Below are 19,309 nucleotides of genomic sequence, written 5' to 3' on the forward strand. Positions count from 1 at the left end.
TTTTTTTATTGGTATAGTTTGTTTGTTTGTTTTGTTTATTTTGTGGCAATACTTAACTGAGAACTTCAACTACACGCCGATAATAAACTTAATGTTGAAAACTAAATTAATTTCTTGAAATAAACTACAAAACTCAACACGACTCAAGAATAATCCAAACTATTGTCCTTTACATTCGAAACAGTCAGCAAGCGCTTAATAATGTCCCGCCTAAGTCTCCACAGACCGTTGCAAATCTTCTTAAGAAACCACAAGATCACTTCACCGTTTATTTACACAGTTTGCAGTACATTGCTCGTTCAAAGAAACCGTTCGCTTTGACTTCCACTCGGGAACAATCAAACGTAAACCTTTAGACAGTTTGCGTCATAAAGTTCCGTCGTAATGAACTTTGAAACTTGTGGGTATGTCTGTATGTTCTGCCTCGTAATGCTTACCTTTTGAACTGTCGTGATGGATTAATATTGTGGAGAACAGACTTTACGTGAAGACGTATGGCTTAAGTTTCACTTGTGTGTTGTACTTGTAGTTTGTTGCAAACATTTACATCTGGTACGAGATTAAAGTTCATTTTGGAAATAGTTTCTTCCTTCTAGTACGTTTATAACCCATTATAATTGTGAGCTCTACAAGGCAATACCGAGGCATATAATAAAATGATTTTTGCTGCCCTACATTTAAGGACACCAGAAACACATTTTTTTTCCACTAAAATTTTCTAAATATGTTTTTCTATTATAGGGTTTCACAGTGGCGTTATTCTACTGCTTCATGAACACAGAAGTACGTCACGCAATCAGATACCACGTGGAGAGGTGGAAGACTGGCCGGACTATTGGCGGAGGAAGACGAAGGGGCGCCTCGTACTCCAAAGACTGGTCGCCTCGGTCGAGAACAGAGAGCATACGGTAAGGAACCTTCAAGGCAAATGCATGTGCCACTAAGAATAAGGGCGCTAAACCGTGGGAGTGTTGTTCGTGACAAAGGCTCATTGCAACGGATAAGCTCGCTTTTAACGTAGTTTATCATTGAGGTCTTGAGCTATCTGACAACGTTGGATCGAGAATAGCACTCACAGTTTTATAGTTCACAACAAGCGGGTATCATGACACTAAAAGTGAATGCATGTAGCACCTATTCATATTGAAAACAAATGCCTTTCATCGCAGTATTAATATTCAGTTTAACCGCAACTTGGATATAATCAACCGCACTTCAATGAATACTCGCAATCGTCGAGTTTAGGTAACATTTTTCGAGATTTTATTTTCAAATAAGTTTTCTATAACGTGTGCACTTTTTTCGCGATTTTAGAGCACTGCGAGACACAACTTAAGTAGCTTAAATATCGTCTAAATATATAGAAAGGACCCGTATATCCTTTATACAGAAATAACATCATAATTTCAGCAAAGTTTTGCTCTTGTACTAAAATATTTGTTCTGTAGAGTTGAAATTAGGCGGAGGTAGAAATTTCCTTTTGTTCTGTCGACAAGTTAGTTGAGGTGCGTGTCGCCTCCCACATGTAGAGATACCGCAAGGTTGTCACAGCCGTTTCTGACGCTATATTTTGAGCTCCAAGAACCACATCTGTATTATATATTCTACACTTTTGTTAAAACATGTGAGGAAACAAGCACAATTTTATAAACAAAGTATTTAAAATCTTCAGTAACGCTCGCAGTCGTGACGTGTGTTCTTAAGTTAAATTTCTTTGAATTGCACATAAAGTTTTGAAGCGAAATTCTTGAAAGAGGTTCTTTGAAACGCAAAAGTGCTTTTATTGTTTTTGTTCCTGAACGTTAGGGAACTGAATAATTTAGGAAAATTGTTATTTCTGACAATCACTGATTTGTTTCGCCAAAATTGTGCCAGATAGTATTTTTTGGAAGGATTTAGCTCGTACAAGACCCTTGTAAAAAATAACCTTGTCATTGTCGTCTTATAATTAAGTAATGACTTGCAGAATGCTGAGTAACCTCGTTTCTATACGCTTTGTCATTACAACCGCAACCGTGAATCAATAGTACAGGTATAAACATAGTACACGAAGACAGACCACATTTGTACGAGAAAATTGCTCTCTCTTCCAGTTTCCTTCGAAGGAAATAACCATTTAAGTTATAAAATGGAGTTGAAACTAAATCAGCTGTTATTATGTCATTTAGTTTGTTGCTACTTTATGAGATTGTTCATGTCACAGACAATATTACTTGCGAAGATTTGAGAAGATTACTTCCAAGAACATTACTTAGTTTCTTATACCTCGTAACGTCTGTTTTATGTCGCTCTCAATTCATCGAAGTTTTTACAACAATGTTAAATATGCAAAACTCTTTTAAAATTCCCGTTCGCCTTTTTCAGTATCCGGCGACTAATTGCAATATAAAATTCATAAAGTTGTGTTCTCGCAGAGCTTAACTGCACGCTTGTGGTCCGAGCATAAAATTATATGCATTTTCCAATAACCACTTTTCCAAATCCATATTTGATCAGGTTATTTTTATTTCCCAATAGACTCACGGTATGAAGAAGCCTGGAGGCTCGAATCTGGATGTTCAACTTATTTGTTTACCGCAATGGACTAATGCATTTAAGAAGATGTTTTAAAGACGATACAATGTGGATTTGGATGGAATTTTGATTGTTTTATTTTTGTTACGTATTTTATTAATTTTACAATAAATCAGTGTTTAATCTTTTGCACGCTTCTTATTCATTTATTACCCCTTGTCTACTTAAGCATCATTTTTGGTTTTCTTATTTTTTTATACAATTGCACGTCATAATTTCATGCACGATTTTAATTTTTAACCTAATCCTAACTCTACGACAGTTTCAACACATTAGACCGAAATATATGAAACCACACTACATCTGCAGTAGCATAGATACAAAGAAAATTGCCCTCTCCAGTTGACAATTTATTTTCAACACATAGAGTTCTACAAATGTATTAATAGATCTTATTTCCCAAGACACTTACGAATTTATATCGATGCCGTCTGTAGAGAGAGCTTCAAAAGGGATCACCTGAAAGGATACATCTCCATATCTATTGACAACGAAGTGCAAACGGAATGAAAGTGAAATAAATCTTACTTCTTTACTTGAGCAAGCTACTTCGAGTATTACTTTAAACTTAATAACATTTGGACTCATTGTCTGGGCAATATAGAAAAAAAATGCAGAATTGTACAATGATAGCATTTGTAAATATTGTATAATATTAACTTTAGTGACTAAGTAAAATCTACAAGATTCTCTTGAATGTAAAATGTTGGCTAGAGCTAAATATTCCTCAGCAAATAAGTGCTATTGTGTAATAAAAATAAACAATAAGTAAACCGTATGTGTATTCATAAATCTCAACTTAAACTCATAAAGCATTCGAGGATATAAAGGTGTGAAACTTTATATTACATTCTCTTTCAGCACGAATTGCTCGACAAATTGTTTAGAAAGTACATAAACACAAAGTAAAATTTCAAGTAACGTTTTCAAACAAACAAAGTCGTCCAACTTGTGAACTCGAGCAATATTTTCTAAAGATTGCAATTTTAAATCGCATTTTGAAGTTTCAAAACACAAAGTTGTTTGAAGAAAACATTCAAGTGGAATACATTTATCATTTTATTAAACAAAGAGATTTTGGTATATTTAGTTTTATACCAATATCTGTTGAGGTTTGTTCACACCTGATGAGTGAGAGGAAAAATATTTTACGTTCATCCTTGATTTAAGGTTCTAGCAGTTTATAGTTTTTAAACAATTGTTAACTTTATGATACATACGATAAAAATACAGGAATTTACGTTTGCATAAAAAAAAGTTGATTAAGTTTAAAGTCTTAACAAACTAATAAACATAAATTAAAAGAAAAAGCAGTTAAAATAATAAATAAATAAAAACAGTACCTACACAGAAACTCCTTCTAAATTAACATCTTACACTTATGTACTTCATCTTAAAACAAAAGGGTAATAAAGACGTCATAGATTAATATGATGAACAGGGAAACTTCGCAACTTTACAACTTGTTGAACTTAACCGCTTGCTTCGAAATCCACTGGGAAAGCTTTAACTGTTAAGTATGCATGATACCTTCATTTCATTATCTTAAGGAATTATTTTTAAGTAACGCTTCTATTTTCGCTATTTTCTTAGTCTTTCCTCCTTTCCCAATCTCCATATCCAATCTTCTGGTCTTGCAACGGCCGTAAGATAATCATCAATGTTATGATATGTAGTGTGATTCTCCAATCTTTCGACTATCGACAACCGGCTAGCTACCGGAAGATTTTGTATGAAAACTGGATTACCGCCTCTAGCTGGTGCCGTAAAAACTAATATTCAAGTACATTTGAAATGTCAAACTCTTGTCTTGATACTCGATAGTATTGACTGTAGCGAATCGCTCTACTATGATCAGATTCTATCCGTCCCTATACTTTTCCTTTATCGCATGAAACATATGCCTACCCGTTCCTACTACAGCTTGACTGTTTACTTTGCTTTGACTATACTTTGTGAACTAAGGTTATACATATTTAAGTGATGTGTTAATATAAGCGTATATACACAGAGAGTGTTTGAATACGGATGTTAACAAGAAGACTGTGGGGCAGGTTGTACAGCCACCCATCTAAACGAGAGTCGGCCGCGTCGGAGACCACCACCACGACGTTGCTGGTGCCAAGACACTCGCTAGCACCGCCCCATGATGGCAGGCACTTGCATGCCGTGAGTATAAGTAAAGATGTAAATTAAAAATATGGTTATTGCAGGTTCCGGCGGAATTAATGTATATTAATTACCTTTTAATGGATTTTAAGCATACTTGGATTATCACAGGATATTTTTCACCCTCAAACCGCCCCAGTTGAATGTAGTCGCAGGCAAAATTAAATCAGAAAATTAAGAAATGTTATAAATTATTTATTAACATTTCACCTAAAGGATAATAATAGCATATTATATATGATGTATGTTTATAGACAGTAAATCATATATGATCCCCTGCCTTTATATAGGTACTGAATTCTTTACTCTATGCTTATGCATTCTCAATACTAAAAGACCCAAGTGTGCAGCTAGGTACTTTGTCAAAGAATGCAAAGAATTATCTAATGGTCAAGTAAATAGTGATAATGTGCGCAGGATTACATCACGAGCGGCAGCGCGAGCGGCGAGCAGTCTCCCGTGTGAGGAGGGGGGCGGGGGAGGCTCTCGCGCCTGCGTACTCTGCCCGAGGAAGACGCGCCGTCCGTGCCCGACGCGTCCGCCCCCGCCTCTCCCGCCTCTTCGACTCTTCTCTGCCCCGCCACCAGCCACGACTGGCTCGACTCCAACTCGCCCCCTAACTTCTCCATTCTCCCTAACTGCCCCCTACACAACGGCATCTCCAAACCCGACGCAACACCGAACGAAAGGGCAGCGAATGGACCCTTCTCTCTCACTAACCGATTGGACTCTGTATCCCCGAATTCTACGAATTCAAGTCCAAACGCTAAATATTTCGAATATTAACTGTACGCATTTAATGTTCCTGTAATTATTGTAAAATATAGACGTATTCCCATCTTATAAGTGTTGATGAATAGTGCTCTTAGCTTGAGTCTTGTCTCTTAATCTTAGCGCATTCAATGTAGAATAGAAAGAGGCGACAAACTATTTGTCAACGTTTATAAGTATAACTTTAAGTTATTTATTATTGACGCAAATGTATGCACGTAGTCATAGCGTATAAAATACATTTTAATTCGTAAGTTTAAATAATACATTAATTAATAAACCAAGAAAAGATTTATTCGCTGATATTCTCAAATAATATTATCGTCATCTATTTTAATATATAAATTCATAGAATTAGATATCGTAATCGAGAGCTGAGTTTTCTTTAGTAATTTAGACATTTTATATTCATGTGTAACTATGCGATTTTATAACGAGTCAAGAAGTAACTTTTTGTACGTAATTCATGTATTGTAAGCCAGTCTATAAAACGTTGCCAAAGCTATAAAAGCTTTTAGATTATTATAGTACATAAGTGACTAGTTATAAGAAAGAAAATTGGGAAACAATGCGCTATTTGTATCATAAATTTTATAGCATATCGTAAATTTTACATGCAAAGACGTTATTTTCTGTCTACGTAAACTATTCAAGTGTAACATTTATGTGAAACTTATGAGTGAGTGTAAAATATAACGTAATACCAACTTACTGTCATACTAGTTGTAATATGATCCACAAGTTAAATGCTAGCTGTGTATTGAATTGTACTAGATGTTACTCGACGTGAGTATTCTATAAACAACTTAATAAATGTATAATAATAATCCTTTATGATGTACATGAGAATTCAAAAGTGATTTAATGTTTGTACATTTATCTGTAATAAAATTTGTGATCGTCGTCTTGGGTTTTATTCAAGCATCCCAAAATTAATCTACATGTCAAAATTATATACAACATAGTACATACATACATTTCATAATCAAAGTTTTTTGATATTAAAACTTACTCCATAATATGGTTACCAATATTGTGACATAAGTTTATTTTATTTTTCTACTCTACGAAATAGTTTTAATTTTTTATTTTATTAGCTAATCACACAGAAACAATTTCCAATCTGTTTCCTAAAATCTCTTTAACCTTTAAGAACTTTGAAGAACTAAGATAAAACCAAATCTTACATTTTCATAAAAAAATCTCCACAAAACAAACATCTCCAATGTAGTCACGCCTTACTACAATACGTCCATGAATACACAGTACGTTGCGATAATGATCGAAGCTACAAGCGATGCATAGAGCCAGCTGTCTGCTTCGACGTAAAATATTGGGTGCATTGAGCACTTTGACTGAGACAAATGAACCAACTGTTTCAACTGAAGGTCCATTCCATTCAATTAGTTCGCTGCAAATCCTTTTACTTTGGAATTATGTGGTAAGTGTATAAAATACATTTAGTACAGAGGATTCTAAATAATGGTGTTAATTGGCGAGTAACTTACTGATTTATGACACAGTTAGATTAAGCTAGGACTGAACCCGTATTATCCTTTACCTCGCATCCTTTTAAATATGCAGTAGCGCGATTTTCAACATTTAGTACTACCGAGTACAGTACAGTTTAAATAGGTTATTATGGCACACGCTAGCATAGCTAAAGTTTTCTTACAAGATTCGTCTTGGTAGTCAAAAATCGATAGTTGTAGAAAATCAGCATGAAATTAGCAGCTCAACTACAGTGCGTAAAATTCTTGAATAACTTCTATTTAAAATGATAAGGAGTAATTGTTTTTACTAAAATATACTGCAATTGAAATAAAATCCAGATTTTAAATATACTAACAAACTTTAGAAATGTATTATTAGATCGAATGATGAATGTTTTTTTTTCTTGGAAGAAAACAGAGTCTTTTTTAGCCTGGGGCAAAAACTAGCACGATATTAAATTAGTTTAGCGATCAATAAAGGCGAATATAACTAATTCCTTCTCTCACAACACAAGGCGGTATAAGCAGAACTCAATCAGATTGTTGGTTAATCTCAGGCTTGGATATCCGTAGCAGTAATCAACTCGTCATCTGTCACTACAAAGACGCTTTGACATTTAATATGTCACGTCCCCGACACTATCTAATGACGGAAACATCGCTACGTAGCAATTCGTTTACATATAATTCAAACTTTAATGTGGTGAAAACCGAGAACGACACAGCGTAAGCCTTATTTATTACCCAATTTTCACAAATACAAACAATTTTTTTCAAATTTTATGTGTAACAAATTTATTTTTTAGATTACAAAACTAACAGAGTTTCGGTATCTTAAGCTAACTATTGGTTTTTTTTTTTTTAAATCACGATCTTTTCCTTCAATCAGTAACAGAACATTCCTCAAATATCAAAATAATTCGTTCAAGCTCAGAAAATCACATTAGACATATCCCAAATTATTCCTGTCACATTAGCGAAGGAAAGCTCCGATATTACACTCAAGTACAAGGCCTTAAAGACAGGAGACGTGACAGATGTCTGCCGAAGCAATTTGCGACGAAAGGATTACTCCAGATTCATGTAGATTTATGAGCCTTACCTAGTAAATATGTTAGAGGCACTCGGTCAAGGAAGCCATATATTTTTCGTGCAGGAACTCTATATTGTTTTACAACGGTAACTTGACTAGAATAAATGTTTCGCAAGTTGCGTTGTTTTCTGAAGAATGTTCTTGTTGAAAATTGTGTGTGTTGCGTTTTGTTAAAACTTTTTCGTTCTGCTATGGTTGTTAGTTATTAGTCAACAGTTTTGTAGGTATGTATTGCCTTTTAGATATATGAGTAGGTGTGTATTTAATATGTAACTAAATCAAATGCGAACAATTTTGTTTAAAAACATGTTTAGAATTTAATAAAGAGATTTATATGCAATAATGTATTAAAACACGAAGAGGAGAATAAAAACAAAATCTAAAAGATATTATACAACTAGTCAATAAGGTCACGGAAATAATAACTTATACAAAAAGTATCCGAAGCCTAACTTACATTTTATATTTCCTATACATAAGTACTCACACTAATACACAGATCTAATTTACTAGAAGCACCTGCGGAAATTGAAAAAACACTCGTGAGATTTCAATAGCTGGTAATATAATAAGAGAGGAGATGGAACGTCCATTCATGTCAGATTACAGATATACACACAAACACCTTCGACAAAATACTCAGACAACTTACGTAATTTTAACAAAAATATATGAATTGTCGGTATAAAAGTAGTTATTCTAAAACTTACTTCTGAAGACGTCGAAGTCACGTTTTCAATTTGATATGTCTAAAACATTCCACTGACGTGTTTCCTTCGCTTTATCTTCTTCTATAGACTGACAATACTTAGTCATTTTAAAAATAACACTTCTGAGTTCAATCGTTTATTTCTATAATATATTCACTGGTTATTCTCGAAAGGCAAAGATGTATAAGATACTCCCACGTTTTGCCATTTTTAACATCAGGATGGGGACGAAGACTATGCCATATACCGTGCATGTTTCTAAATACAAGACTACTACTCAGAATTAAATAGGATAAATAATATAGATAAATAAAAAAAACCACTACTGTCCCACTGCAGAGCAAACGTCTCCATAATAACGAAATAATACAACATGCTGGGAGTTGACTCGATCACGCTGGCCAACTGCAAGTTGTGCTAGATTATAATATAACATTACAAATTGATAATTAGGTACAAATTAGACATATAAATACATCTATCGTTTAATAAATAATACATTCATATACAAAGTAATAAAATTGAGAATACAAGATTACTTGTCAAATGAGTGAAACTTTATCTTGTAAAACGTCTCAATTCTCTTTAGTTTTAAGACAGTAATGAAATTAAACATTTTTGAAGTACCATTTACGATTACATTTGTGGAATATGACTCAAGTTTAAGTTGACGGTTGACGTGAAGTACTTGTGTAAAGTTTTAACAATGTTTCAAAAGTAATTACACTTTTATTATTGTTAGTCATCGTTAATAACGTTTTTTGGCTAAAATATTCTATATTATACTTAACTTTATAATTCTGTAGCTATCGAAATTTTGTATGAAAATCTGATCAGCGCCTCTAACGGGCGTCGTAGGAACAATTTGGCAGTACATTATAAATGTCAAACTCTCGATACTCGACAATACTGATTATACATAATTGCGCTATTGTATTTTAATTAACTAGACATTGTAAGGGGTTGTTTAATATCAAGGTATAGAAATACTCATTGAGTTGAGATTTATGAAAAAAAAATGCAGTTCACCATTACTTAAAGTTATCGTCCAGACGTCTACTATTGTTGGCTCAAACTTGTAGCATCCGCGCACTCACTACTACACCTATATGTATGTATTATGTTAGTGGAATACCTGAATATTTTAAGAAGCTTACAGTCGAATTTTAATGTAGTTTAAATTACCTTTTGAACTTGAGCGGCTAAAATATCATAACATTTTACGAAAATTACACTTAACGTATTGGCAAAACAATTAATTTAAATTTTCCATTAAAATACAGACACAATTCTTTATAGCATCAGACCGCATTAAAATTACTTTAAGTTGATAAAATTTAAATTTCATACCACTCACTTAGCGGGATTTATGAAATATTTTAGTCGTAATGGATCCATTATGAGTTACTAAGTGAGCTCTGAGTATATTCAAATATTACATTTAGTTGTTTAAATGCATTGCATCTCATTACTTAGTGTAATGTAGTCTTACTAACCTCTTTGGCCTTAAAAAGCGTGACTGTAAAATTAATCTTAAAAGATACAAATGAGAGTCGTATAACTAGTAAATAAAAATGTAATTAACCATCTTTAATGAACACTTAACTAGAGCGTTTTAATATTTATTATTTATATACGATGGCAATACATTTTTATAAACAGCTTACAGCTGAAATCATAAATGAAATCGGCTGCAATCAAGCTCATTTAAAATTATAGACCTTAAAAAATCTGAAAGATTACATACAGACACAAAAGTACACCTTGTTCCCAAAGGGATATGCAGAGACCGAAAAACGCCACTTGATACGATCGTAACAAACTTCCTTTGCTTCATTCACATCCATACATCTTCTACAGTATCGCCAGTTACGAGTCCAATAGATTTTCCAAGAAAACATACGAAAATCTAAACACACGTAATTACATTGACCATTCAACTGATTAAAGCCAGTAAGCTGAAACTGCCTACACCGCTGTAAATAATTCCGCAAGCCGTGGGAATTGAAAATGGTCAAACCGAACGGTAATTACGACTACCATTCCCCAATAATAGCCGCAACCAGTGCAATAGCAATTGCAAGCTATAAGACCACAGCACTCCGGGCCAGTGCGCCCGTAATGAAACCTTTACTAAAACAAAAGCACTCTCATTCTGTTAGTCTGTTACTAGTGGAATGAACATTACTGCTATTTAGTGTCGCTGAATAGATAATGAACGACTTGGACATTTTGGTTTCTATCATTAAGTTGATATAGTCGACTTTTGTATAGAGAAACATAGTGTTAAAATGACCTAAATAATTTTGAAACACGAGAGTTCCAATTAAACCAAGACTTTTATTTATCCTAGAACCTAATATTATAAATGAGAAAAGTAAAGAGAGCGAATTGTGTTACTATTTAACGCAAAACTGCTGAACATATTTTAATGGGTACACAGACAGTTTATAAACAGGATATGTTATATTTTCTACCCCGGGAAATCACACGTGGACAAATTCGTGGGCAGAAGACAATAAAAAATAATACTAAACATTGACCTTTTAAAAATATTTCCAATAGCTATACGAAAACAATAAAATTTATTTTACCTATGCATTTGATTTAATAATATATTTTTCTCTTTTGTTGTACTTTATAGAATACTTTGAATACAAAAGGATTGTATTGTGCATTTTTAATATCAGTTATTTTGACATACACAAAAGGCGCTGTAACTTTTCTAACATACTATTATTTGTCTGGAACATTCAATTTGTCTGGGACCATTGTTATTTCGTGTACCTATTTTATATATTTTTTATAACTAGATACCCCATGAAAAGCTCATATGTGGCTTTTGAACTGATGAAATTGAGAGAACATTACCTAACTTCTAACATTCTACACTTCATTTAAAAATAAAGTACCAACTAACTAACACGCTTTTAATTTTTGATGTAGAGTGAAAAAATAATGTAGATTGGTAATTCCGAAAACCATTGAAGTCTATTTAAAAACTCTCATTAAATAAAACATATATAAACGTAGACAAAGATAGAGCAAGTCTCTTATATTCACATAAAACACTACATGCCACAAACATATTTTGTAATTCACACAAATCAGTAGCACTCAATGCCTTACACGAACTGACTAGAGGCGGTGAAAAATCGTCTGCCAATCGCGCACTTCAATCTATTTGTATTGAATAATGTACTGAGTGATATATTCTATAGTCTGACAATTTAGTACAGGGTCTCGGCATATACAATTAGCTCGATTGTCTACTACTATCGATTATCGACAACCAGTTAGTTATTAAGAATTTTTGTATGAAAATCTGATCAGCGCCTGCAATGGGCCCCGTAGGAACTATTTTTGCAGTACATTATAAAAGTCGAATTCTCGATAGTTCCGACTGTAAAGAATCGCGCTAAATTGATGTTTCAAATTCTGTTTTTTGTATATCCCCGCCACTCGGAAGCCTCGCATACAAGGCTCTCTACTAAGTTGTCGCGTATTCAACCTTACACAGACGTGGTTGCCATCTGTACTATGAATTACTTGCTTATTCATTCTCGTTTTATTTAAGAAGTAAAGAAAGGCTTTGAATTGTAATTAAATTAAAAAGTAACCTTCTTTATTCTCCCTCAAATACATTTCAAACATGTTTTCGTTGCGTAGTTTTTTGAAACTTCGTAGAACCCAATCCTTAACTCTTTTACCCTTTATCAACAAACCAAAAAAAGAATGTGTAATTCAAGGTTAAGTCCTCATATACACAAAAGATAAATACGTTCAATTTATTTCCAACAAAGAGAAAATTGGAAAACACAGGTCAAATAAAGTCGCAATAATTGTAAGTTACTATTTAATTACCTTTACTATAAGATTTTAAAGTTTAATTAGGGAGAGAGTTCATGCAGTAACTTCTAAATAATAGACTACTAAGACTAGTAATCCCTTTTGTTTAGATGACTTGTTATCGCCTCATTTATTTCCATTAGTGCTTTGATTAAATACTGAATCGCTTTGAAACGAATGAACTTTTCAAATCAATCACGAACACAGTGGATAAAGTAATAGGTTGCACTCACTGATTCGAGGCTCGCAATATACCTCTACATGTATATAGCTGAAACATTTTGTATTTCGTTGTATTTCGAGCCCTTTTAGTAGGGTGATGCCTTAATTTGTCAGAGTATGAGCTACTTTTAAAAACTTTTTTTTTAACTAGCCTGTTTCGGTGTCCCACTGCTGAGCAGGAGCCTCTTCCTTGAATTTTCAATAGGCTTGGTTGCCTTGCTGTATGCTATGACTCACCGGGCGCCCATAGGTATGAGGCGCCCATAGCCAGTTGTGCTCATCGGTCGGTAAACGATCTGTGGGTTAAGCAACCGTTGGCGCGGTCATTCCATAGATGGGTGACCGAATAGTGGAATTTGAGCTGGGCGTCTCCGTGTTTCGGAGGGCACGTAAAAAGTCGGTCCCGGCTGTTATCTACTAAGGTAACAGTCGTTAAGCCATGTCAAAGGCCTTCGGGCGGCTTGAACAACTTTGACACTAGGTTGACCACTAACCATACGATAAGAAGAAGAAGACCGGGCGTTATCATCTATAACCCGTCAACCTAACCAAGGATAAACTATGGACTCCGATTAACTTAAAGTAAATAATAATAAAAAAGAATGTATTTAAAGAAAATTGGTAAAATAGATACAGTTTAAATCTCAGAAATTATAAAGGTTTTGCAATTTTAGGTGCCTGTACTAGGTTAAACCTGCATCACAGGCTATTACTATTCGTTGGGCCCCACCCAACGAAAAATTAGATACACGAAAATATTTTTAAACAAAAATTAAAAGTATCTGTGTTATAAGGTAACTGAAATTGGAAACGTGGAAACATCTCGTATTCTTTGCAGCGATAAACTATGTTGAATTCCAATGCTGACTGGAAGTAAATGCAAGTCAATTGCAGGAAGACATGCATAAATCTTGTCCGACTACAAAAAGCTTTGATGAGGTCTTGATTCTCTATTCCAGATATGTCACTGAAGTTGGCAATGGCACAGAATACGTTTATAGATAAACGAATTCAAAGAGTAATTTGTTGGAAATGGTTTATAATGGCAAAATAAACGTCGTTGACGGTGCTTGTTGCGTGGTATAGTACCTCTGTGTAGTGTTTGTAAGTAAAAAAGAAAAACACAAAAATGAACTATGTACACTGTTTAAATGGAAATTGAAATACCTTAAGTAAACATGGTCAGATAATAATTAATTTTGATCGTTCTTAAAAAAGACAAGCTGCGTAAAAATCTAGAGCACAACGTAAGAAAATATGTATGGATGTAAACGAGCTCAACTAGTTTATAAGATTAAAAGCAATTTACTGTTTTTTGGTCTACCCTTATAAGAACAACGCGTTATTTGCTATATAAGTATGTGTGTATAAAAGCAATTAAAATTCTGATGTACCTTCCACTGAATCAAGATTAAAAGATTAACGTTTATTGCTGAATAAGGTAATAAAAAGGGGACTATGTTTACTTTCCCTTAATCCATTGATTTTACGGCATCACAAGTACATAGTTGTACAGATAAGTACTCGGTACAGACATTTTTACGGCGTACGGGAATTTATTGCAGTGGGCTTCGAAAACCTTTTATATTTACCGGTTAAGTATGTTAATATATCTTTGTTTAAGTACTTAAATACAGACTTTCTTAACAAAAAACTTATATACTAACGAATGTACACCCATAAACGCTATGTATTAAAGAACGGAGAAAAAGAAAAATAATGTGACTTGAAACATTTAAACGTGGTTTTTTTTTATTCGTAGTAAAATGTCCTAGCATTTTATTCACTACTAGCTGACCCGCGCAACTTCGCTTGCGTCACTGAAGAGAATGGGTCAAAATTTTCCCCGTTTTCGTAACATTTTTCGTTGCTACTCCGCTCCTAATGACCGTAGCGTGATGTTATATAGCCTATAGCCTTCCTTGATAAATAGGCTATCTAACACTGAAAGAATTTTTCAAAACGGACCAGTAGTTTCTGAGATTAGCGCGTTCAAACAAACAAACAAACAAACAAACTCTTCAGCTTTATAATATTAGTATAGATAATTAAATAATTTATGCGTAAAGTACTTTAGACTTTTGGATACAAATACGAAAAAATCTCACTAAAAATTACATCTTTACATAAAAATTCACGAGGCATTCTTTTTACGATAGTTATAAAAAATTAAAGAATAAAACCTTAAAACCTGTCCAAAGAGTCTTGTAAAATTTTAAAACCTGGTATCATTACTATCATTACCACCGAAATGTAGTAAAAATCTAGTCACGTTTCTCGTCTAAGGTAATATAAGAATTCGAGACAAAAAAAAAACAATTTAAATTAATGTTAGAGACATTGATCTCTATTACTCGCGGCTGGAACATCAATCTACTTGTTTTATTATAAGATTTTACGATTTTAAGTATAAAGTTTGTTGTCCAAATGTACTCTGAATTACACCAACTTTTAAGATTATTGGACACGCAAAAAGATGAACATGCAAAGTTCTCTTTATCATGATTTGTTGGTAAACATTTTCGTGAACATTTTTCTAAAGTAAAATAAGCAAACTTTTGTATTCTTTTGAAAATTTCACAACTATTTTAGAATGTGTAAATCAGAAAAAACTTTGCGCTGAATTTGGGCTTTGGCATGTCGACTGATGACAATGTTATTAAATGAGATCCACAAATAGCAATCCTCAGTAATTTGTCTCGGTAATAAAATAAAAAACATTAAAAAGCCTCATTGTTCATAATTTATTTACAGTTAAAAGCATAGAATAAAAAAATAAAGGGTGTCCGGTGGCAGAATTAGGATTTAAATTTCGAACTCTTTTCGAATCGTTGATCGGAGGTGCGTGCAGGGGGTCACGTACGATTTGTCATTTGTGCGGGTTCCTTAATTCATCATGTCACAGTGGACAGGTGAACAGCGTGCGTTCGCAATAGAAGCATATTTTAAAGCAAACGATTCCTGTGCCGTTGCTCGTCGAAGATTTTGTTCGCAGTACAATATCCGACGGTTACGTGATGCACCAAGCGAAAATTTGATTCGATTGTGGGTGCGGAGGTTCAGAACAACAAGTTCAGCAGCAAATAATCCGCGGCCGGGACCCAGCCGAACGACGAGGACCGATGACAACATCGCACTCGTCGCAAACAGTTTACGCGATAATCCACGACAGTCCGTGCGCAAGAGAGCGGCTGCTCTAGGGCTTCCAAAAACGATTGTGCACGAAATCTTGAAAAAGGACCTTAAATTTCACCCTTTCAAAATTCAGATTGTGCAAGCGCTTAACCCTAATGATTACAATTTGCGCAAAATTTTCTGCGAGACAATGTTGCAGCGATTTTGCACAGTAAACACAATCTTTTGGAGCGATGAAGCCCATTTTCATTTAAATGGAAATGTTAATAAACAAAACTGCCGTTATTGGTCACTTAAAGGACAGAACCCACAGTTAAAACATCAAAAGCCACTTCACAGTCCAAAAGTCACGGTTTGGTGTGTCAAGCAGAGGAATAATCGGACCATATTTTTTTGAGAATAACCGAGGACAAGCCGTTACCGTGGACGGCGTTTCTTATCGGCGCATGCTTAACGATTTTTTTCTGCCACTATTAACAGAACAGCCTGTCTACAGTTCACAGACATGGTTTCAGCAAGATGGCGCCACGCCTCACACTGCTAGAGAGACCATGGCGCTTCTTCGTGATTCGTTCCCTAACAAATTGATTAGCCGTTTCGGTGACCTCCCCTGGCCACCCAGGTCGCCAGATCTTACTCCGATGGACTTTTTTCTGTGGGGGTATCTCAAAAGTAAAGTTTATGAAACAGCCCCGCCGACCATCTCCGCATTAAAAGAAAATATCGTTCGCGAGGTGAATGGCATCCCGACGTCTCTTCTCCAGCGAGTGGCGCGGAATACTGAAGCACGATTCCAAGAGTGTGTCCGTCGTAACGGTCAACATTTGGACGACATAATTTTTAAGAAATAAAACCCGCACTTCCCTGCTTTATTATTGTCATTGAAATAAAAATAAATATTTTGTAGTTTTCTTATTATCTGATTTTGAAATCCAAATTCTGCCACCGGACACCCTGTACCAAACAAATATTTACATAAAAGTGACTTAAAAAAGGGGTGCGGTATTTACATATTAAGTAGATAGGAAGGTTATCGTATCTGACGTCATTAACAGCCCGTGCCATAAACTTCGATGCAGAAATTTTCTGCGTCACGGCCCACTAGATTTATGGCCCCGAAAATCGTTCAACGATAATTCTGTAAACATCTCGGATATGAGAATATTCGCTCATTCTCTTCAATTATTATGATGGAACGCAAGTTAAGTTAGTTTGTAATTTACATTGTAAGGTAATAGTTCCGACTTGTATAGTGTTTTGTCATAACTGCAAAAAGACTACTTTAGAGAGCTGTTACATTTCAAGTTACAGTTTCAACATAATGTAACATCTCAATTACGCATTGTACGTTACTTTTTTATGCGTGTTCAAGATTCAAACGCTTTCCTATTTAGTAAAGGATTAGATAGTTTAAATGTTTTATTAATAAAAAAAATATCACCGATGAATTCTTAGATTCGAACTCAAAAACACGTTTTTCCAGTATTTATATATTTATCAGAATTACGAAAACCATTTAACGATAAGTTTTCCGAGAATTCGTTGCATTTATTAAAAACTTTATAAAGTTTTCCACACAACGGACATTACCAGGAACGAACTCGACCTACTTCATAATAAAACCACTATAAAGAAGCCTCACAATTGAACAATACAAGCGCGACATTCATTGCACCATATACTTTTAGTTTAAAACACAATAAGAGGTTATAAAGTGCTTGCTTTGTGGCGAGTCTAAGTACAATCCCAGGCAATTGCAGCGAAAGGTCACACTGAACGGAATCGAAACGTTTCAAAGGAGCGGAAAGTGCGGCGAGCTATGCAAAGCGCAGGAAATGGAGTGCTGTAGTCAAAACCCCTGTAAAAATAAGATCGGATTTCTTTATCCTCAATACAAAACGTGCCAGATGTTGTTTAAGGATTGTATACGTTCTATTTTATTTATTTCTATCGCAGACTGGTCTCGGTGTATTGTAAATGTTATTCGAATGAGAGTCTGGTCGTTTTAAAGACTGTGTCGTCTTTTTAGGATTCGTGTTGAGTTAAGTGAGTGCATGATTACAATTATGTATGTAAATTGTAAGTACTATTTATTTTTATTGTAGTCATGATTTCATGGTTTTATCTACTGCTTTTGAATATCGTCATCACATAAATACAATCTCAAAAGGGTTGACAAACATCTTTGGACGATTTTTTATTCGTAACGTCATAATTTTATTATTCTCCGAATAAAAATATTTATTACGGTGAAGTAGGCCAGTATATCATATACCTCTTAAATTAAGATAATAAATAAAGATTTTTTTCAAGTTATAGATAAGTACGCGATCAGTCATTCAGCGAGAGACAATCTTCTACTTCCTTAGCCTCTCGAGCGCCCCAACGTCAAAATTCAAATATACCGTTAAGCGTCCGGGCCAAAAATGGCGCGCGAAATTGAATTGGCGGTTGGCGTTTAAGCGCCGATTCCGTCATATTTTAATACTAACACCCTAGTCATACCTTATATATTTAAAATCTACATAAAATTTGCTATAGATTAAAAAAATAAACCACAAATTATATTTGATAGTGGTAGTACAATAGTCGGTTTAATCTGAATATTTTGTGCTTTAGGCATGTGTTTGAAGAAAGTCTAAAAAATATTTTTAGGCAAAAAAAATAATACGACGAAAGGTCTTATTGTGTAGTTAATGAATAATGACATTAAAATCCAACTGTAAAATATACTCAAATCTTTAAAATTAGTTAAAAAAAGGATTTACCATATTGGTCATAGAGGAACATGTCGTTGGGTCAGATGTTGTTTAAGGTGCTCTCTGGCCTATATCAACCACTTATTCAAGTGTGTGCATTAGATCGTCGTCTCGTTTCATCAGCTTCAATTTCAAATATGTTTAAAAGGGATAAACATAGTTTAAGCATTTCGTTTCTACGTTTTTTAAATGTAAGATCGTTTTGCCGTACCACGGTGGCGGGGCGCTTGACGGGGGTAGAACATTCAACCGTGACATGGTGGCCGGGCGCTTGAGAGGATAATAACAAAGTGATGGATAACGTAACGTTCATCTCAAATATGGGATACAAAATCATTGTTTTTTTTTCCTTTTAATTCTTAAAGGCATCCGACCGAGCCTTATCGAGCCTTTGCGCGTATTTCGCCGGTACTGTCAAGTAACGAGAAAAAGACAATAAAAATCTCCTTTAAAAATTAGTTTCTATAAAGGACGCTAGGGGCTTATTATGCAAACTTTTCAGTAGCTACTCGGTGGTCGATAGTGGTAGGAATT

General features: G+C 34.4%; 1 protein-coding gene across 7 annotated transcripts in view; it reads left to right on the top strand.

Annotated features, from left to right (window-relative positions):
- Window positions 1-5,346, top strand: part of Dh44-R2 (Diuretic hormone 44 receptor 2) — a 174,664-nt gene extending 169,318 nt beyond the window's left edge. For 3 of the 7 annotated variants that reach the window (XM_076125116.1, XM_076125115.1, XM_076125118.1), the window contains 3 exons: window positions 742-908; window positions 4,629-4,743; window positions 5,161-5,346. In XM_076125116.1, the coding sequence (XP_075981231.1) occupies window positions 742-908; window positions 4,629-4,743; window positions 5,161-5,208 (330 nt within the window). In that variant the 3' untranslated portion in view covers window positions 5,209-5,346. Of the gene's footprint in view, window positions 1-741; window positions 909-2,517; window positions 2,710-4,585; window positions 4,744-5,145 lie in introns of those variants that run through there. The other 4 variants (XR_012959847.1, XR_012959848.1, XM_076125119.1 and 1 more) reach the window with 4 other exon arrangements.
- Window positions 5,347-19,309: the final 13,963 nt, after the last annotated feature.

Source organism: Anticarsia gemmatalis, chromosome 17, assembly GCF_050436995.1.
Source record: "Anticarsia gemmatalis isolate Benzon Research Colony breed Stoneville strain chromosome 17, ilAntGemm2 primary, whole genome shotgun sequence".
NCBI classification, from domain to species: domain Eukaryota; kingdom Metazoa; phylum Arthropoda; class Insecta; order Lepidoptera; family Erebidae; genus Anticarsia; species Anticarsia gemmatalis.